This window comes from Stylophora pistillata, chromosome 1 (genome assembly GCF_964205215.1).
Source record: "Stylophora pistillata chromosome 1, jaStyPist1.2, whole genome shotgun sequence".
Taxonomy (NCBI): Eukaryota; Metazoa; Cnidaria; class Anthozoa; order Scleractinia; family Pocilloporidae; genus Stylophora; species Stylophora pistillata.
This window is the reverse complement of record NC_142519.1, coordinates 17,043,232-17,065,648: the sequence shown is the minus strand read 5'-3', so window position 1 is coordinate 17,065,648 and position 22,417 is coordinate 17,043,232. Positions and strand designations below refer to the sequence as shown.

At 37.7% G+C, this 22,417-nt stretch overlaps 1 protein-coding gene across 2 annotated transcripts in view; it reads right to left on the bottom strand.

Annotated features, from left to right (window-relative positions):
• The window catches only part of LOC111321335 (protogenin-like), a 31,512-nt gene extending 10,963 nt beyond the window's left edge, over nucleotides 1–20,549 (bottom strand). Inside the window, exons 1-12 of one of the 2 annotated variants that reach the window (XM_088740984.1) lie at nucleotides 19,134–20,549; nucleotides 17,932–18,237; nucleotides 10,053–10,334; nucleotides 4,819–5,112; nucleotides 4,100–4,387; nucleotides 3,343–3,633; nucleotides 2,819–2,868; nucleotides 2,371–2,629; nucleotides 1,863–2,057; nucleotides 1,321–1,410; nucleotides 833–1,165; nucleotides 46–672 (exon numbers count right to left, since the gene is read on the bottom strand). In XM_088740984.1, the coding sequence (XP_088597110.1) occupies nucleotides 46–672; nucleotides 833–1,165; nucleotides 1,321–1,410; nucleotides 1,863–2,057; nucleotides 2,371–2,629; nucleotides 2,819–2,868; nucleotides 3,343–3,633; nucleotides 4,100–4,387; nucleotides 4,819–5,112; nucleotides 10,053–10,334; nucleotides 17,932–18,237; nucleotides 19,134–19,191 (3,073 nt within the window). In that variant the 5' untranslated portion in view covers nucleotides 19,192–20,549. The remainder of the gene's footprint in view (nucleotides 1–45; nucleotides 673–832; nucleotides 1,166–1,320; nucleotides 1,411–1,862; nucleotides 2,058–2,370; nucleotides 2,630–2,818; nucleotides 2,869–3,342; nucleotides 3,634–4,099; nucleotides 4,388–4,818; nucleotides 5,113–10,052; nucleotides 10,335–17,931; nucleotides 18,238–19,133) is intronic. The other variant, XM_088740987.1, reaches the window with a different exon arrangement.
• Between the last annotated feature and the right edge of the window lie 1,868 nt (nucleotides 20,550–22,417).

Sequence of the window (22,417 nt, the reverse complement as noted above, 5' to 3'; positions counted from 1 at the left end):
GTTACATGATACTGCTAGAAATTTTATAATTCACATTTAGCTTACCAGAGGGAATTTTTACTATTTTGGACCACTTTCCTGCAACGTCATCATTGTACTCTGCACGTACTTTAACATAAATGAAGGTTTTCTTCACATACAGGGTGGTTGTCACTATATCTGGAAATCTTCTAGAAGATGGTTTACTAACAGTCTGCACATGCCATTCATCACCTTGTAGGTGTGTGTCATTTGTAAAAAGAATGGTAAAGCTTTTCACCAAAGCATTGAACACTCTTGGACACTTCCATGACAGCTGTACTTGGCTGGATGGCAGGATTTTGTATGTAACATTTGGACCAACCCTTTCTGCTACAGAGGGCGGCTTGATTGTTACTATGTTAGTAAAAGGTCCAAATCCATGATAGTTCTCAGCACGAATCTTGAGGTAGAATTCTGTCCCATTCTTGATGCCTAATAATCTTTGATTGAACTGCTTAATCTTATTGCCGAAAAAGCCCAAGGGGTAGAATACTTTTTCCCACATGGAATCTGGATAGGACTTGTTGTAAGCGTAGAGAATATCAAAGCTGATGAGCTTTCCATTAGGTTTAAGAGGTGCCTCCCACTCTAGTTCCACAGATCTGACAGTCAGGTATTCATATTTGATATTTTGCGGAGGTGAGCTTAGTTCTGAAATAAAAGAAAAGTGCAATTATACGCAAGAGCGCAGAAAACCATATTCTGCCCTCAGATAATAAATCTGTTGTTGTTGTTGTTTTTTTTTTAGCAAAGAAAAACACACCAAAAAAAAAAAAACTACACTAATTAAGGTTAAAACAACTTTCCATACCACTTAGTGGAAGTTTACAGTTTTTGAATGCCGTGCTGACACCTGGAAAAATCTCTTTCTCAGATCTATAGTGAGACTGAACAGAGATTGTGTACTCTCTTCCAGGAGTAAGTCTACGTAAGACAATATTCTCAGAATAAACTGTTCTCTTGATAGGGTCATGTCTTATCCTGCTTCGCAAGAAATATGTCACTGTGTAGTGCGTGGTGCTTCCTGAAGACAAAGGTGTTTGCCATGTAAGGAGGATTGAAGTTGGACTGTCAACAGTACACACCAAATGAATGGGTCGTGGAGGGATTAGTGGATCTTTTGAAGGATCTGGAGCACCTGGACCTATTAAAAAAGGTAATAAACAACTTAATGCCTTGGTAAGTAAACAGTTCATGCAGCTGTATACAGTTCACACAGTGGCTCCAAACACATCTCCAGTCCCTGCTTAAATCATCAAGTTTACACACTGATCATGAAAAACAAATTTTATCACATACCCCTGTCAGTGGTGACATAGGTTGCTCCGGGAGGACTTAAAGTTTTACCATCCCAAGCCATCAATTTAATTAGATATCGGCTTCCAGGACCTGCAGAAAAAAAAAAAGATGCATGATCAAGGTAGCTGAAATGTGCATGGGAAACCATGTGGATACAAACTTTATAAAAGTTTTGGACACAAGATTTTAAACATCACAACTGATGTAAAAGTTGGAAAACTTCTGTACTACCCTATCAACCAAATAAAGTTGCACCTAATTTTGATAAATCCTGACTTCACCATGGAAATATCTTTAAAACATCCACTGCTTCCACAATCTTGAATTATAGTAAATTTACCCCACTCAAGTTGCAGTTAGTTTTATGATCATTTTGCTCTAAGAACAATGGTTATGATATGTCCAGAATGTTAGCTATAAGTTCTGCAAGCATCCTGGTGAACTTACCACTTCTTAATGGAAATGCAACCTTTTCAGTTTATCAGTGGCAATAGAAATAACATTTTGATTTTGTTTGTGTTGCCAACATTTCTCTAACTTACTTAATCTTTGTAAAATGTAAGTTCGCTGCTGTTTGTCAACAATGAATGGTCCTTTTTCCATGCTGTGATCTTGCATGTGGACATAAAATAAATGATACTCTTCTACTGAGTATTGGCCATATGTTGGGGGAAGCCATTTCACAATTGCTGTGCTTGAGTTATGGTCTGCAATCCATACAGTTGGTGGGCTGATCACTGTTTTAAGAAAGAAAATCCAAATCAAGTTACACTACTGCATCACTCACAAACAAGTCTAGAGAGCAATCCATGCCTTTATATATATTGGTGAGCCAATATCAATTTAGGGTCTCAATCTTAATCTAGTTCTTGGGGCTCGTCATCGGCCCCTGCCTATACACTTAACTCCATCTGTGCTGGTGCTGATCGCATGACTGCATCTGAATCTGTGAGGAATATCAGCATTTGGTTTGTGATAACTTAGTTTTGATGGACAAACACCTCTACTGAATTGTAATCAGTGTTTTATCACCTTCCTTGCACTACTAACCATTGGATGTCTGATTGAGAACTCTTCCCTTCACAGCTCCACTAAAAGGCCCAACACCTTTTACTGTAGCAGCAGCCACTCTAATCGCGTAAGAAGTTCCTTTGGACAATCCATTTACAGTCTTTTTAAGAGTCTGCCCTAGAACTTCCACAGAGCTTGCCTCTCCTTTGTGATACTCTTCTTTATAGGAAATCACATATTTTGTTATGATACCATTACGATAATCTCTAGGTGGTGGTGCCCACTCCACATTGAGACTCTGTTCCAAGATAAATTTGCAAAAGAGACAAACACAATTAATGCCTTTTCCTTAGACACATAGCGCAATTCATCTCTCTTGCATTTCATGTTTGGCAAGAGCAATCATTCTAACTTGGAATATGCAGTTTGAGTAAAAAAAAAAAATACGAGAAAACTAGTTGTGAAGTGTAATCAATTTATCACTTACATCTGGAGTTTGACTGGAGACTTTTACATCAATCGGAGCTCTGGTTGGTCCTAAACAAATCAGGAAAAAGAAATTTAGAGGACACCTCCAACGTATAAAAACTGTATATACCCAAATACAAGCACTATCAATGCATTAATTTTTAAAAGATCACATTTTGCCTTGCATGACTTTATATGGTTGCCACTTTTATCTTCAGAAAATATCTCTTTTGGTTGCACAATTCCCACAGAGATCAAGAACATAAAGTGGCAACTGCAAAACATCATATTATGATTCAACATGGTGATACGTACAGAATTCCAGTTAGAAAGCCAATATATATATATATTTAAGCTAGCTTGTAAAACAACTTTTTGATTTTGTTGGAATATTAATTAACAGTGCAAATGTATGTCAAATATGTCAACAGTGCAAATGTATGTCAAACACATAAAAACATACCAAAAAATACCAACTGTTGGTGGCTTCCACAACTGTATATAATAGCACTTTTCTTAAATGCAATAAAATTATCAACTTACGGTCTTCCTTTGTCCTCTGCACAATTTCTTCTGATTTATATCCAACAGCTTTGGCATAAGCCTTCACATACAAACTGTAATTTGTGTATCCCAACAGTTCTTGTACTTCATAGCTGTGGGTATCTTTACTAATGACTTTGGCCTTAGCTGTGCTTGGTTTCCCTAACTGTTCGTAATGCAGAGTGTATGCACCGATAATATGGTTTCCAACGGGAGGACTCCAGCTTATAACAATGGAGGATGAGGATAATGGTAGGGCAACAACATTTACTGGTGGGCCAGGTCGATCGCCTATAAATTATAGAAAAAATTAAAGGCCATTAATCAAGTGTTGAATGCCTATAACACACATACATACATTTAAATAGGCTAATATGTGAGCATTTGAAAATCCTAACTTGCAGGAGGCAGACCAGTTAGCTATTAACACAGCACAGAACTTGCAACAACCACAAACAAATTCAGTGAAGAGCAGGGAGGACTTAAACCCTGGACCACCAGATTACAAGTCCAGTGCCCTAACCACACAGCCTTGTCCCATTCTTATGGCTCCTCTAATAAAATTAAAACCTATTAGAGGGACTTGTAAAACTTTGTTCAAATAAAATGCCCATAGTACTCTTGCTTAGGCAATTCAAATCCATAGGCTCTGTGTAAATTTTAAAAATTAGGATTGCCTAAATGTCATGAAGTGCTAGCACTGATTATACAGCCTTCAGGTGATGTGATTTAATTTCAATCTTTTTTTCAATGTTACCTTTTCTTTGAACAATCAGACAAGCTACAGTCTGAATACTTCCTGCTTCATTCTGTGCAAAGCACTGGTACAGTGTATTACTGGGTGGTGAACTGGATTCTGTCAAGTCTGCTCTTCCCTTGCCAGAGGTAACTTCTGTATGGTTATCGCTGGAATTCAGCTTTTTCCCATTTTTAAGCCAGTACACCAAAGGAACTGGTTCTCCACTAGCTGCACAATTCAACTTCAAGGGTTTACCTTCAATCATCCACACCAATCCGGAAGGTTTTCTTGTAAATTGAGGTGGCACTATAAGTAGCAATATGATAATTTAACTCCATGAATGTTGCCTGTTAGATCAAAGTCTCTTGGTGACACAAAATTCTAACTTCAAAACTATAAATGATTGCCAACAACGATTTTCCCACTGACACTTTCCTCAATAAAGGCCATTAACTTTGCAGGATAATTGGGTACAGAGTCATCAAAACTTAACAAGAAAGTGGCACTGACATCAAGATTTTTTAACTTCTTGGGCATGATGCCCATGGTCCCAAAAGTCACATTTCTATTTTTATAGTTTTATACATTAATTAATATCAAATTAATATTCTTACAAAATCATCTTGAGGTGGTACAACCAGAGAAAATAGACGCATTCCGAAAAGCTCAAGATAGCCTGCTGTAGCACCCCAACAGGCAATCTCACTGAAAAGGACCAAAAATAACATTGACAATACCTATAACACTTAGCCAAACAATTCTGGAAATGGTTTTTCCATCTGCATGTGCATAACACTCATACTGTCCTTCATCACTTTTTTCAACATTGGTAAAATTGAGATTGTTGACTCCATAAGTGACATTAGAAACATTGTAAGTTCTCCCAGAATGTTTATCCACTTTCTTCCAGAGCACCTTTGGAAGGGGATATCCAGTTGCAGCACATTCTATTACAGCCGAGCCCCCCTTCATAGCGGTTATGTTTTGATGTTCTCCAAGAAATTGTGGGCTTGTCCTTACTCTTGATGAATCTAAAAAGCAACAATATGTTCATTTTAAGACAAACAAATGTGACAAATGCAGACATCATACTATCATTCTACTTGCAACCTACTAGGTAGGGGCACATTGTTTGTTTGTGCAACTCAATATCTGTTTGCATTATACATAATACATTTTCAACTCTTTTCAAATGTCAAATGCAAATATTGATTACATAGACCTAGCCATTTTTCCCAGCAAATATAGATAAGGGAGGTGAAGAGTAGAAAATATAGTGGGAATTTTACAGGAATCAAGGAAGGAGTAAAGGAGCTTTAATTAAAGGAAGATTTTACACACTATGTGACTAATCAACAGTTTAATGCATGTTCTTACATCATTCCTGACATTGTTGTCAGTAATGATGTTGACAGAGTTGAAACTTAGGCAGGGGTCGCACTTACGCTTTTGGTGTTTACATTGGACATAAAATCTGTCATCGCGTGCTTGCGTCAAGTGTGACCCTTTTGTCGCAACCAGACATAACTATGTCCGAAGGACCTAAAGATCAAAAAAGCCAATGTCCTGCCTCGAGGCAAGCCATATCTCGTCTTATCGCCTTAAAATAACAATTTTTGTTTTTCTTCTTTCGCAACGTCGATCAAATCTGAAATACCAGCAAAAATTTGGATTTTCGCAATTCTGCAAAGACAACACGTGTGCACAGCTAGCTATTGGTTCAATATTTTAGTCAGGTTTTCTCGACACACGTTTTATGTGGTCCCTATTGCGAATTTCAACCCATACCAATTTACAAATTTGCACTATTCACCTGATTATTTTCAGTATGGGAATGGCTTGTTTTCACCCTTTGGCTCGCAGATATTTTCCCATTTTTCACATCCGTCGATGTCCGTTTAAAGCAGCAAGAGCCAACATTTGCCGTTAACGAGTGTTGTACAATGCGTACAAATCAATAAGGTTTTGTTCATTGAAAAAATTAAACAGAGAATGAAGAAATGTCGCTAATATAACTAGCACTAGCTTCATGTCTACAAAGTTTTATTTGGTGCTCTTTTCACGCGTGAAATATTAAGAGTTGACAGTCTGGTTTCAAATACCATTTATGTCGCACAAGTGCGACCTCCATGACTCCCATAGTGTAAATGTCGCGACATATTTGTAGGACAACTTATGATGCGACATAAAAAAATAAGGCCAAAGTGCGACCCCTGCCTTAACTTATCAGCTGGAAGTCACATGATAACTTCACAATTTTACGTATGATGCACGATCCTCGCAGTAGATAGCGCTATTTAAGCAATAGCGAAAATCAGACCTGAAAAAAAATCAGGCCTGTACAGGATTCGAACCACTGACCTCTGCGATACTAGTGCCGCGCTCTACCAATTGAGCTAACAAGCCAACTGGGAGCAGGCCGTTAAGTTGATTCGTAATAAACCCGTGAAAGTGATAAATCAGATACAATGAAATATATGAAGTTCATATATTTTGAACTGCGGTATTAGATACGTATGATGCACAATCCTCGCAGTAGATAGCGTTATTTAAGCAATAGCGAAAATCAGACCTGAAAAAAAATCAGGCCTGTACGGGATTCGAACCACTGACCTCTGCGATACTAGTGCCGCGCTCTACCAATTGAGCTAACAAGCCAACTGGGAGTAGGCCGTTAAGTTGATTCGTAATAAACCCGTGAAAGTGATAAATCAGATACAATGAAATATATGAAGTTCATATATTTTGAACTGCGGTATTAGATACATATGATGCACGATCCTCGCAGTAGATAGCGCTATTTAAGCAATAGCGAAAATCAGACCTGAAAAAAAATCAGGCCTGTACGGGATTCGAACCACTGACCTCTGCGATACTAGTGCCGTGCTCTACCAATTGAGCTAACAAGCCAACTGGGAGCAGGCCGTTAAGTTGATTCGTAATAAACCCGTGAAAGTGATAAATCAGATACAATGAAATATATGAAGTTCATATATTTTGAACTGTGGTATTAGATACGTATGATGCACGATCCTCGCAGTAGATAGCGCTATTTAAGCAATAGCAAAAATCAGACCTGAAAAAAATCAGGCCTGTACGGGATTCGAACCACTGACCACTGCGATACTAGTGCAGCGCTCTACCAATTGAGCTAACAAGCCAACTGGGATTGGCCTGACTTTTTTCAGGTCTGATTTTCGCTATTGCTTAAATAGCGCTATCTACTGCGAGGATCGTGCATCATACGTATCTAATACCGCAGTTCAAAATATATGAACTTCATATATTTCATTGTATCTGATTCACAATCTTAATCAAGAGCAGGTACTGTCAATAACTTAAGTACAATAAATGTTTACTTGGTGTACAAGTAAGTTATGCTCTCTGAACAGGTTTGTGCCCTGTGATTTAAAAAATGTAGGGTCACATGATAACTCATACGACTTCAAGCATAATAATCCACCATGATGTTTAAGTATGTGAGTCTGATTGCAATTAGCAAAACTAACTCTCTACAAAATGCTTTAAGCCTTAAAATGACTTCACTGGAATCTGAAATTTCTTATTTTATTTTTTATGTCAACTCTGAGGCTCTATTTATAGGAAATATAGGAAGTTTTACCCAAAAAAAATTTTATAGTATCAGAGGTTTCATTAAGGGCCGGGCACCGGGCACCGGGCAAATTGACCGGCTGTGAAGACGACATTGCCTGGCTGCTTTTAACATCTCAACCATAAGAAAAATATAAAAGTTACTTTCCTATGTTTTCCTAATGTGTCTTCTAAAAAAAATTTATTTAAACTTATATAACACTAAGTGACTAGAAAGAAACACACGTGGTTCACTGCAACTCTGAGTTTCGTGCGTTAAGCACTCATCAGGCAGATTTTAAAATCTGCCTGATGAGTGGGGAGGAGCGTTGCGTGACGAGACTAAAAACGGCTGTGAGGGAGACTAGGCATATCTTTGCCCTTCACAAATGAGATATTAATATTGAGGTCTTCAATGCTGTAAATTAAAATAAATTAGCACATTGGATTCAGAAATCTCCGGTTCATGGTTTGTCACAGTAAATGTCTTCAGTAAAGCCAAAACATAAAAAAATAGCAGTACTTGGAATAAATTAGTTCTTCCATTTTTTATCAAATACACGAAGTTTATTTTCTCTAAGATTGTTATCTTAGTCGGCTAGCTCTTTCAACTGGTTGCCTAGCACGTGACCAATTTCTTCCCCGCCAGCTTGAGTTTCAAGACGTATCACTACGCAAATGGTACAACTGGTTTGCACTAAATTAAAGTTTGAGTTATATTCAGAAAGATCGACATGCTGCTCCTATAGTGATTGAAAATTGTCCCGAAAGCTCCATTCTTTTCTGATTTACTTTCGAAATTTGAATCTTCTGCTAGCGACGGGAACTGAAAGTCAATTTGTTGTAGAAGCTGCCAACTTTCCTTTGTCTGTGTCTGTGGTGGAATGCAAAAACTCTACTCGTGTGCTAACAGAAATCTTTCATTCACGGCAACTGTAAAGAAAAGAACTTTTTAACACCGTGTGTTTGTTAGCAGATTCATCTTAGTAAGATTAGAAAATAGGAGAAATCTAATGCCAACACCTTTTCGTTTTTTATACTTTTATTGAAATCATATACCCTCTGAAACGAACAACTTAACAATCGTTTACACTTATATTCCACTCTATATTTGCACAGAAACCGTGTCATCCGAGATCCCAGCAAATGATAGCTGCACAGAAACAATGCCTTCCGAGAACTTGGCAAATAATGAAATGCATGATGTTACCAAAACAGCTTCTAGTGACCTTACCATGCAACCAAATGTTGCAAAAGCAAATCTACTAATTTATCTGTTGACTGATGCATCAAATCATAATTTAAAAAGAGCTGGTAACTTTGGGTGTTAGTTTGTGCTTCAAAATGGTGGAAAATGCATCTCTGCAACTGTAGAATTTAAAAAATTTTAGGGGGAGCATTCCCCTCAACCCCCCAAGTAGGCAAGGCCCTTTGGGCCTTGCAGACAGATGCGCCCACCTGTGAAATCCAGATGCCTTCCTGCTCTAAATTTTAATGAAACCCCTGTAGTATCCTATAAAACTCCAGTATTTAATACTGGAGTTTTATAGGATATTATAAAATTAACAAGAATTGTAGGAGATAAAGGAAGGCTAGGATGTATGTGATTAAACAGTGTCATTTCAGCCTTAAGTAGCATACAGTAGTGTGTTCAACTTTGACTTCATTCTATCAAACATGACAGGATGGAAACCGCGTGCACTGTAAATACCTCCCATTGTCCCATACAAAGCTTTGAAAAGTTCTCTAAGGCTTTGTATGGGACAACAGGAGGTACTTACAGAGCACACGTTTTCCGCCCTGTCATGCATGATTTTATTCTCTTGAGTTCTCATGAAGATTCCCACAGGTTACCTGGTCCTCCAAAGCATGCTGTCACACATCAGTTAGATCAGGCTTAGATTATTTCAAATGAATAGGAATTAATTGTTGCTGCAATTCAATCATTTTAGAGATCACATCATGCAATTATTCTAAAATAAATACTGGCCACTTCAACAGTCACACAAAATACCCCAGTAACAATATTTCTTTACATATTCCCTGAGAACGATCAATAGTCTATTTTACAGTTGTGTGCTTGGTTGCCAAGCCTTTGAATGGGAGTGAGGCTAGGATTGACCTTGTTATGATACAAACCTTGCTGCCTTTCAAATGTAAATCACTTTGTTATCATGCTAAGTAGATACAGGTCTCTATCACAACAAAGTCACCTTCAGCCTCACTCTGAATCAAAGGCTTGGCAACTAAGTACACAACTGTAAGTATTTGGTGCGTATCAAAATCATAAAGCCAATATGAGGCTGTGTAAAAAAAGGGGTCATCACTAAACCCTAATTATAAGACTGGTAATATCAAGCATCAGTTGTACTGCACTTACCAGTTAGGACTGCGAGGCTTCCAAGGTTGCTGCGGCGTGTTTTGACAACATTTTCTGCCACACAGCTGTAGTTTCCTTCATCTGTTTTTCTGACATCTTTTATTTGCAGTACTCCTTCCTTCAATATAACAAATCTGTCACTAGGTTCTAAAGGGCTGCCATCTTTTTCCCATACTAATGTGGCTACTGGAACAGCATGTTGGATTTGACAAGAAAACCTTGCAATTGATCCTACCCAAGTTATTGTGTTTTGGGGCTCCTTATGGAACTTCTTTGACATTCCTTTTAAAACAAAACAAGTCAAGAGAAAAGCAATCAAAATCGACATTAATATTGAATATAATACAATCATATAGAAGGGCTGCAGAGGGAGTTAACACAAAAATATTGGGAAGTATTATTGAAGCAGGTGTCTTTTGCAAGGTAACTAACTCCCAACCTTAGTGCATGCCTTTCTGAAAAATTCATAAGCACACTATTTTTAGAGAACCAACACTATTTTACATCATAAAAAGGTTATTAGATGGAGATTTGAGTTATTCTGCTGGTAAGAGGAATGAAGCCCTTCTACAGTGAAATGAACTGAATGCCATTCTGTCAAATTAATCAGGCTTCACATCTAATCTTTACTGATTACAACTAAGTATCAATCTCTCAAAGCCTGTGATTGTTTCCCCATATTCTTATAAGTTTCCTCCTGTTAGAAATATATAAGAATGTGACAGTCACAAGCGCATGACACTTGATTAGCGTTATGTTTTATGTCAGCAGATGATGTTAGCAATGACGTAGATTGTATTTCCTTAGAAATCTGATCGCGGGTGTATTCAGTAGAAAGGGGTGACAGTGACTGAGAAGAGATTCAAGTGATAGGGAGTGATTTTAGCTGTGAGCATTAAAAAATATTCAACGAGACTGAGAGTGACTAGTGTTGATATCCGCGTTTCCAACACTCCTAATAATTGATTTGTCAAGTTCCAGTAGTAAAAAAATGCATATATACCACAGTTTGAGGCAGCCAGAAAGAAAATATTTCATTAAAAAAATGCCAACTCAGCTTTACTTGTTATTGTTCCATTGACATTAGGGGCGAATTTCACAATACTCAGACAATTAGATACATACCCTAAAAATTCACTTGAAAGGAGGCATAATTTCAGTGCAGTTACAGCATGCAAAAACCGAGAGAAAAAAATGTTGAAGGGTGGGCAAACCACAAATCCTTGTCACCTTTGGCCAGACTTTTTCTTCTTTCATCAGAAAATTTACACATTAACCTATTGATGTCCAGTGCACCAGTATACGCCCATGGGGACCCACACCCTTTCTACACCTTGTGACATCATCACTTTTAACCCTGGAGCACGAATTTGAGCACGTACTTGAACAGGTTGAAAATATCTTACAAACAATAACAGAATGAGCGCAATTGAGTGAAGGAGATTGGAGAAATAGCCAAAAAACCATGTAACTTTGACCTGAAAATCTGGACGAAAATCTTGTTCCATTACCCACCTACCTTTCTGAGCATGTGGTTTGAAAATAATGAGTAGTTTCTGAAAAATCTCTACACCAAAATGAAGCCTACTAAATTTCCAGCAAGTGAGGAGAAACTTCAGGCAAGGAAAGGGAAAAAAAAGGGCAGGAGAAAGAGAGAAAAGTAAAAGTCATAAGTGGGGCATTACTTTTCAACCCAAAAACGAAATTTTGCTTTCTGCGCGTGCCCGAGATTTTCAGGCCGCCATTGTGCATTTGGATCGAAAGGCCATCAAGTGTACGAGCTGTCAAGGGGTTTTTGGTAAGTTTGAACTTTTAAAACCACAACAGTGACCCGAGATCTGCTCGACTAACTTCAAAACAAAGTTTTCCACAAAAGCTGTGGCCATTAATGGGTTAAACCCCTTTTTGGGTCCTGATTTTGTTACAGTTCCTTTTAAATGTTTTTAACATTTATGACAAGATTTGGCCTGTTCCTTTTTGAGAACCACATCACTCAACTCAAATGTAAAGCAAGAGTGCTAATAAGTTCAAGTAGGATCTCCTGAATGAAGTTCTTCACTGCAGATTTGGTCGCTGAGGAGTTCATGCCTTACATAGATTATGACAACTTGACAATTTTAAAGCATTTCTTTTAACTAAAATACTCTTTTCTTAATAACTCAATCACATCATTGAATTTTCAGGGCTGTGGTCTAGTGCTGAGTGCCCAGTGACCCCTGATGCCTTCCTTTTGCTCTTGGGCAACTTGGGAATTTTAGTTTTTCACATGAAAACTTATGCTGGGCACCCAGTATTTCAAAGTTTCAGAGTGCTGGGCTCCCTGTAGTTTTTCTTGGTGCACAGCCTTGATTTTTTTTTTTAGGAAAATGCAAATAAAAGCAATTAATTTCATTTGACTCAAATTAATTGAGCAAAAATAGCCAAGCAAAGGTTTGGAGTTATTCACCTAAAGCTAGGAAAAACCAATCATAAATTTGAGGAAGAAGGCCAATCACGTCATAGGGATACAGACAGACATCTATATTTATACAGACATCTATATTTATACAGGATAGCCCCTTCAGTGTAGTAAACACTGGTATCAACGGGGGTCCTGTTACCCACCCATCCCACCCCAGGGAGGACATCCATCACACAGTAATCTCGTGCGTGGGAAATTAACGTCTCCTGCCCCTAACCCTGCAGGAGACGGGACCTCCATTTATTCGTCCCTATCCGAGAAGACTAGAATATCTAACCATTTCTAGATGTTAAAGAAAGGAAGCATATTCTTCTCAGTTAATTTTAAGACCCTGAGTGTTGGTCCGGCCGGTATTGAACTCTTGACCTCCCGCACAGCAGTCCGGCGCTCTCCCAATTGAGCTAACCAGGCGGGATCTATTGATTAATGTATCCATCCCTCTATCCAAACTTGTTTTTCAAAAATGATTGAAGACAACTGTAAAGAGATGCTAAGATGGCCTGCTCATGCAATCTTAATCAAATTAAGCAACAGACTGCACCTTATGCCTGAGTGTAACATGATATAGCTTTTTTCATTATGTAAAATTTCCATTGTCAACTAATTGCTTTTTCAAACTGAAAAGTTCTTTGTTTTACACAAAAATGTCATACAAAGGAAACTTACAGCCCTGAAAAACAAATTAAGACACACAAGTCATGCATTTTTTTGTCCATGCAAGCATAAAAATCATATATGCATGTCTGGCTATGCTGCCTTACCCAAGCATATGAAATGAGTGTGCTTAATCCACATATATCTGAGCAGTACTGTATGGGTTTACCAGCATAATAACCCATGGGGAATATTTTGAGAATATGATAAAAGTTTATATAAATCATGAGCTGTGGGAGTGATTTAACTTTTCTTCTGTTCTTCCAACATCCCAAGTGCATTATTACGCTGGTAAACCTAGAGAAAGAGGGCCTATATTCCTTTCATAAAATAAATGATAGGTCTTTGATCAATCAGGTCCCTCCAGGTGTCTCAGATGGTTTATAAATCATAATTAAAGGTGTCAGGTTCAGGACTAGACATGTTGATGCAAGCTGGTCATGGTGTCCAGACCTTTCACAGTCAACAAGAACAAAATATTTTGTAGCTTTTTCATGTTGAAGATGTTTGTGCTCACCATAATATCTCAAAGTACATGTATCACTATCACAAGTCAGTTTAACAACTAGTTCATACACTTAGCTGAGCACTCATCAACTTGAAGATATAAGATGCGAAGGGAAAGTTTTAACAGCACGAAAGATGCTTAAGATCGAGTCACTTGTGGCAAAGTGCTTGATAAATTGATGAAGACAGCTGTCAAATGAACCAACTGATGTACAGAACTGTACATATTAAAAGGAATTTCTTCTGTTATGCTTCAAATTTTACACTCACTTCATAAGCAAGAACAATCTGAATATAAAGAATACAGTAGAACTTGTATTAAGCTCTCGCCAAAGGGAATGGTGGGGCAACTACTTAATAATACAGGTTGACCCCTTAAGACAAGTTTCACAGATGAGGGTATTTATAAAAACAATAAAAAACGCTGTTTTATGCCATGGTTGACCACTCAATGTACAAAACTTGCTCAAAAATACTAATTATCATTGATTTCTGGAGCTAAAAGGGGATCAGTTCAGTTTTACTTGAAAGATTATATTCTTAGGTTCACTTAGTGAGTGGTTCCTTTAAGTGACCATTATACACAGGTGGCTGACAATGCAAAAAGACTATTGGGACTCAGTAAAGAGTGAACATGACTGCTTAAACACGAAGACGCCCTATATAAGGAAGTCTTCTCTGGGAAGACCTAGGCTCAGTTGTCACTCACCGTTGACGTGTGTGGGTCAAATTTAAATACTGGCCAGTAGACGAACAAATGGAGCTAATGAGATATCTAGTGTTTACTTCCACCAGCATGGTGGCATGAGGTAATGTGCCAACCACCTACTTCGATCCCAAATTTACCGCCACAAATAACGACAGTTTCCATTGGAGAAAGGAAATACAAATTTCAAAAATTCTTGTATTGCGATGAAGACATAAAACAATTTGAGGAATGCGCCTGCTGTTCGATCACTGCTTTGGAGTAGCTGTAGCTCAAGCTGACTTAACTCTAAGAGTTCTACATCACACGACGGTTGATTGAAAAATGGTCCAGTGGGACCTAAGTCTCCTTTTATAGCGTGCCTTCGTGTTCAATAAAGGTAACTGCTAGGGTAACAATTTTGGGTGGAACTTTGAAAATGGAGCACTTAATATGGGGTGACCACTTAATACAGTACTGTTTAATACAGGCTCAACGGTACTTGTGCAATTCAATGTGATTTATCGTACATGTCAACTGACAATTCTTAGTAATTGATGATCATATATCAATGATTTGTTAATAGAAAATAAATTGCATCTAACATATTCATTATATGATAAGCAAAACATTAAGTGACTAGAAGGAAACACACATGGTTCATGTTATAGTGTTAATGAACTAGGGTTTAATTAATGTTATAGCGTTAATGAATTAGGATTTAAATAATAGGAACCATCACTTGGTGTAAGTTACATGACATGAGAGGTTCCAGAGAGTAAACGTATATAGCTAAGTTGCATGCATATTGAGGTTGTGATACATAATGTGTAACTGTAGTTTAGGTAGTGATTATTAAAGTTCGGTCCGCCGTTTTAACCAAGGATTGGCGTCACTTTTCTGCAGTAAGACACAACAGTTCACTGCAACTGACTGGCTACAATTCACAATTAGTATGATGCTTAAATAATTATTCACAAATTCTGTTTGATTCTTACTTAGATTTATAGGATGACAGCTACACAGATGGTGTCATCATCAACAGTGCTTTGCTTTTTTGTTGTGTAAAACAAATCAACTCCATGTTGCCATATCCATTCATTTAGTAATAAACCAAACATGACAAAAAAAATGTAGTAAGAACATCACTGACACTCTGCGGCACAATCATTAGCCACTTTATTCTTACCATATTTCAACATCATCTGTGATCTAAAATTATCAATTTGTTGGCATTATGGTGCATTTTAATGGTTAAAATGGAGATTTTGACAAGTTCAAATGTGTTTTAGCCCACTTGCACCCTTGCTTGATTGTTCCAACTGATTTGTTGTCATTTTTTCACTTTTTAATTTTCAAAGTGCTCCTAGGTCATTAGAACATTATGATAGTAACAAAGTTTTTGTCCTTGGATGTAAATATTGTTTGCACCCTTCTCATGAGAGTCATTTTATCCTCTTGACTCATGAAATCTCCCAATTTATATCTACTACTCAGAGTAAATCTTCAAAATGATAAATATCTGATAATTTTCTATGAAAAACCTTTTCTGCACACAACTAGCCAATGTGTTTATAAGATAGCATAATAAAAGCTGTCAATTAAATATTTTACTCGAAGTTAATCCTAATACACTGTATTTGATTTTGAAAACATACAATCCATGTGCCTGCACCAAATTTGAATACCCTTATTCTTTATTTTACAAACATCTTTAAACTAACAAAAAAATTTTGCCAAAAGGACAAAAAAATTTGCTTTTTAGTAAAATTCAAAAACTCAGACTAATATGAATGATGTCATATTCTAATTTTACCTCTGTTTAATCAAAACCTAAAAAAATTACTGCAGTTTGTCCTCAACCAATATTTCAATTTTGTGTCAGCTGGATATCAAATTTTCCATGTTTTTCTGCAAGGTCATTAATTTAAGAAAATATCAAAATAGAGCCAACTAATTTCCTTAAGTAGCATCCCTTTCCTTGACAGAATTTGGGAGTTTTAGAGAAACCACTGTAACATGTGGTGAGAGGAGCAACAAAAACAAACAAATCATGTTGGTTGCAAAGCACATGTTTTTCAATTGGGTTGGGAAAATTGAGCTACAACTGATCAAAATTTCTTGCAAAAAAGAAGGAAAAAAAAAGGCAAAACATTTAGCACGTGATCATCGATACATTCAATGGTTGATTCTCATTGGCCCTAATAACAAAGAGCCAATCCTGATTAATCATACATAACTCACCGTATAGGAGAGGACATAAAGGGCCCGCCATGTTGTGTTGCTGTTGGACCCACAACGTTTCAAGATAGAAATCTTCGGCGAAGAAATTTTTTTTTCTTAGTGTATGTTTGTGTGTTTTTTTTACTTTTTCCAGACATGAAATAAATGTCAATTTGGGAATTCCGCCGACGAGTTTGTCTTATTTTGATAAGGTCAAAAGGTGTCCTGAAAACAACGATAATGAAGCTAGAAGACGAGATGTGGCCTCACAGCGTGGTATTTGTACGTGCGTGCAACAACGAAGATTAAACATCGTATTTAAAGATAATTTCAAGTGCCTCTTTGTCGTTGCAACGAAATTCGAACACTCCATCTTCCAAAGTTAACGGAAGCACAGAAACCTAGTGTGCCTTGTCAATCTTTTGAACGATGCAACGAAGCAAGTAAAGGGACGTTCATGTTGCTACGATCAAATATCTCAGATAGTTAGCCCGATCGATAGCATATTTAATGTTTCGCTGATAACGTAAAAACGACAAGAACACTCTATAAGAGCATTAAGCCTTGATCTAAACGAATGATTCCAGCTCATCTCATCCGCTCACTAAGTTCTCAGCTGGGGCAAAGTGCACCATACCCAACAGCTTATAACCTTTTTGTCCATCCTTACAGAGACGTCGTATTTACTCTCACAAGTTACGAATAAAACTCTTAAGGTTAACATTTAAAGAGAATAAGCTGGTGTAAGAAAGTAAAGCAAACAGTATGTTTGACAGTGGTGGAGAAACACTACCGCCGAGCTTATCTGCGATCGACGTTCATACTTGAATAGCCATCAATCGTTCAGAACGATTTCAGTCGCTTCTCAGGGTTAAACTTTGGGGTCATTGAAATATTATAAACATGTTTTAAAACAAATTACACTCTTTGAGTGAAGAGATAATTGAAACGTTCTTTCTAAAAGACGAATAAACTAAAAAACACGCCACAGGCAACAATCGCGTGATTATGACGAAGATGTAAATACGCCAAATGGGCTTAAGAACTGATATGTACGCTGGTAACTGGAATGCCCAGTTTTTTTACCGCCGTTTCCCTCTCATCATTTTTTTTAAGGTCAGCCAAGAGATCAACATTAAAAAACCTGTGGTTTCCAAATCATTTTCACCACAGCCGGAAGAGAGCTTGTTCGGAAATAGATCTTTAGCGATTACGAATGGAACTGCGCGATTGAGCACGGTAATTTGGCCGCGTAGGTTGGAAACACGAACTCCCAAAATCACGACAATGAATTTGTTCACTGAATCGTACAAAACGATTTACAAACACGTACTTTATTCATTACTTACCAGCGACATCCAAACGAACTTTGCGACTGGCAATTCTGCCTCTTACATTTGAAGCAAAGCACTGATATTCTCCAACATCGGGTTTGCTCTCCCGCGTATGGATTATTCTTGTAATGTGCAACGCTCCATTTGATTGTATCCTCCTCCTTGAATCAAGAATGATTTCCTGTCCGTCTTTTTCCCATGTGAAACTGGACGGAGGGGGCTTCCCATCCACTCTACATTTTAACGTAACTGGCTTATTTTTGTAGGCTACGGTGTAGCTCGGTTCTTGAATGAATGAAATAGGAACCAATCCGGAAAAGCCTGAAAATTATGTTTAGGACGTAGTTAGTAAGACTAATCAAGCCCCGAGTGAACAGTATTTATTCTTCTACTGTATCCAAAGAGTAGCACCTCGCTACAAAAAGTATGAGGAAATTATGGTTTAGTTTACGAGAGGGGCAGGAAATCGCAAGAACTCATTGGAATCATTCCTTCTCACTTGCGCACCACAGTTTATACTCCTACGTGAACGTTGATCGAGCCCTTCAGAACCACTCGACAACAGAGGGAAAAATTCCTTCAGTTATTCTACGACGAATAATGACTACATATCGCCGAAATTGACCTTCACTTTAAGGGTAAATCTAAGGTAACTGGCAGTACTTATCATCTCAAGATCACCGGCAGTCACCCTTGGTTATTCCGTTTAAAACGGGAAGAGAGTAGATTGCGGTTGTGGCGTTCGCTATGTTCGCTTGCCATTAGCGTAAAACTTTGCGCAAAGAGAAACGTAAACAGCCAAACTATAGACAAAACAAAACAGTTCTACAAAGTTTCCAAGAGAACATTAGCATAAAGCCCCATTCAATGCATGTCAGGCCACGTTCGGTACGTTAAACGAACAACTGAGTCGTCGTATTAACATGATGTAGTACGTTCGCTACCACCATTGTGTGTATGAGCAGCTGCCGCGCTTCACTTGGTCTATTCTCAAAACAAGCGCTCTTATCCACTGGCTATCTCACAGTTCATCGTAGCTCTTTCTCCACTCGCCCTATTCTAAATTCACCCTTCTAAACTGCAGCCTCCATATCCCCACCCGGGGATGCTCTGGGTTGTGGTTGTAAAGCTGGGAACATCTCCGAACCAAACTCAAGAAAACGTCGCTGCGCGATGCAAATGTAACAGTGGCACTGCGCGATTGAAATTACGCTCACCTGAAACTCCTGTAGCTAAGCAGGCCATCCACCATGCCACAAACAAGGAGACGAACATTTTCCCCTCGAGATCTATTCTCAAATTAAAACTAGATTTACCGTAAAATCGTTTGAGGTAGGAAACAGGAGACTCATCAATGTTGATTTCGATTGCTGACAGATGAAATGTGACATGTCTTCCCCGCTATTACCAGAACCAATAAAAGAAGCTAATAAAGACCCTCTCTACAACAAGCCAATCAGCTGCGTCTTGCATAAGTTATGTGACATGTAACATACGTTGTAGCTGTCAATCAAAGGTACACGGCAAAAAGCTCCACCGACTGGTCAGTTCACTTGTTTGGAACACCGGTTGTGTTTCTCATTGGATAGCGGCCACTTTCTCATTTATCGCTTCGTGATGTTGACCCTGTAAAAACAATGGTAACAAAAACATCACTGCCCTCTGTCACTTTACGATTGCTTTGTATACGAATAGTTCTTGAAAAATCAGTCGACTATGTAGTGGTATCCAGTTTCGAAAAACTGCCGGTTAATTTTCGCTTTTTTTTTTTTAAACGAAAGAAATATCTACAATGAAGAAATTGTACCCAGGAGACAAATGCTGTTAGAAATGTTCGAAAAACGTCTTTTACACAAATGCAATTTCCGGCAAAGCGTTTTACGGAGGCTTTGTTTATGTTTTTTAATGAAATGTCAAGGCCAATCTAAAAACGTTCGTTTATTGGCGATAAATTATTGATAGAACATGTTTTTAATGACTTGCTTGCCTCAAATTAGTTTTATTCCAAACTGCCTTTGTTTCCTCAAAGCTTGGTGAATCCTCGGATCACGATCTCAAGGGACATATTCGTGGTTCACTGAAACCTGACCATGACTTGACAATTAATAAGAATCGGTAACATGATTTGAAAACCAAACTCACACAATCAAACAAAAACACCTTTTCATCTTACATAACCACTGAAAGCCGGTTGAAGGAGAGCGGTCCAACTTGTGGTACCGGTGGAACCTTAAAAAAACTAACACGGTTTTTGTTTGCAACCTGTAAATATTCTATTTGAACTCTGAATTTTGCAGTGCCGGTGTTAAAATCTTTACGTCAACAAATTGGGCCATGTGGCCGCAAACAAACGCAACACTCCCTGAATAGTAGAACAACGTAGTTATTTTCATTTTAGCTCCATATAAAATGGCCAACACTTAAACTAATATTAATAATGTTTTCAGTGTTTCCTTAAGAGGGTGTGAAACCTGAAAGAGATTTCTGCTTAAATGGCAGCAAAACGTGAAGTCTTTAATTATTAAGTTTATATTTGAATGCGACTTTCCGACTCTTTCAAAATAAAGCTCCAATATTCCGGCCTGAGGTTTCAAAGACTGATATACCTAGTTGTATGAAAAGCTAGCCGCATTTTCTTTCTAGTGTAAATGTGTAGGTGAAAAAGTTTTCCTAATTTGTATATGGTTCATCTTATCTTGTCATAAATTGCAAGCTTCGTTACGCCACTCCTGAAAGTATTTCGATAATTGTTACTTAGAGCTGACGCAAATTGAAGAACGCTGATGCCAACTTAAAACAATGCCGATACATTGTAAAGGGTTTGGGAAAATTGCGCATCCGTCACGTTGACTGGTCGGATATTGAAATCGAAGGATAGAATTTTACGTACACCAAAACATATGCTGGCTAAGATATTTTGTTGCATGAGGTTAAAAGCTGGTGCCAATGAAAGAGTTTGAATTAAAGTTTTAGAAATTCAGGAAGTTTGCGGATGCCTAGATTGTCGAGAACGAGTCGTGTACTGAGTAAATTTGTGCTGACAGCATAATTTCGTTTTATAGCTGACAGTGAGGCATTAGTTCGGTCATGCAGTGATTCTTTGAGTACTCTTGCCTGTGCTTTCTTTTCCCTCTCGATTTTTTTTTTTTTTTTTTGCGCACGCGGAAATATCAGAAATTTTTGGCGAGATCTAGTCTAAACTTTTTTGATTTCTCTTTTATTAGCTACGAATACAAATTCAAATTTTGAGAAGCAAATGTTATTCCTACAAACAAAAACAAAGAAAGCTGTGAGAATTTCAAAGATACCGCAAATTTCTCGGTCGAAAACATCATAAAAGTAAACAAAGCAATGAAATTAAACGCACTAATCCCTTTTGAAAGTTTCGAGATCTGCACGCGTTCAGGAGGTCGCTTTTAAACTAGTGACTGCTGTGAAGAGCTTTAGAATTAATTTCATTCTTTCATCACTCGCTTGATGATTAGTAAATCTTCTATTATTTCTAGTATTCACTGCTCTGATATCTAATTTATTTTTGAAAGACATTTTCGATTGTGACACTCCATCAAGGCATTATCACGAAACGGAAACAAACACGAGCTATCAAAACCGCAGAAGTTGAGTGCATCAGAGAGTTCGCAAATATTCAAGTCACGTTCTGAATCTTGCAAGCCGGAAATGCGTAACCATCTCAAAAGAATACATTATTTACTTTTCCTCTTATTCAATCGTGTAAGAAAACAATTATTCTAAATTTAGATAAAGAAAGGGCGGCGGTTTTACTTGGAAAGCATTCAGAAAAAAGCCCCTCTTCGGCCACCAAATATGTAGAGTTTACCCGGCACCACGAACTGAATTACTGCAAAAATGATATATGCCCAGATTCACCTCAGATTTTCCTTGCTTTTCACTTACCTTTATGACGACAAAAATTGTCGAAATACTTAACGCAAATAATTTAGTCCTTATCATTTCACAAGCAGTTGTGAGGCAAAACTTGTGGGGTCACTCTTCTTAGCAGCGATTTCAAAAACTTCACTCTGTCTTTACGGCTTGCCTGTTATCTGTTTGTAAAATAATAAGGACTGAATTATTTGTCTTGAATTTTTCGCCAGTTTTTTCTTCCACGAAGGTAAGGAAAAAAATCAAGGGAAATCAGAGATTTTAAATTCGCTACTTGCCAAAAACGTTCTGAAGTAAATCTTACTGACGAGCAATATTAGGACTTCTGAACGGTTTAAAAGGCTCGAATGGATAAGAATTAAGAAATCAGAGGAAAGATGTGGAATGGAGGCTAAAAGATGATTTATCATAAGTATGCTGGAACTGATTGCTCTGAAAATTCAAGCAAACGTGATCAGTGTACCTTAAATAACCTTCGACAAATGTACATATCTGCTGAGTAACACTTGACATCAATTGTTTATCGAAAGGTCACGATATAGTATTTAACTGTTCCGACGTAATGTTTTTTTTTATGTGGAAGTACAACCTCAGACAA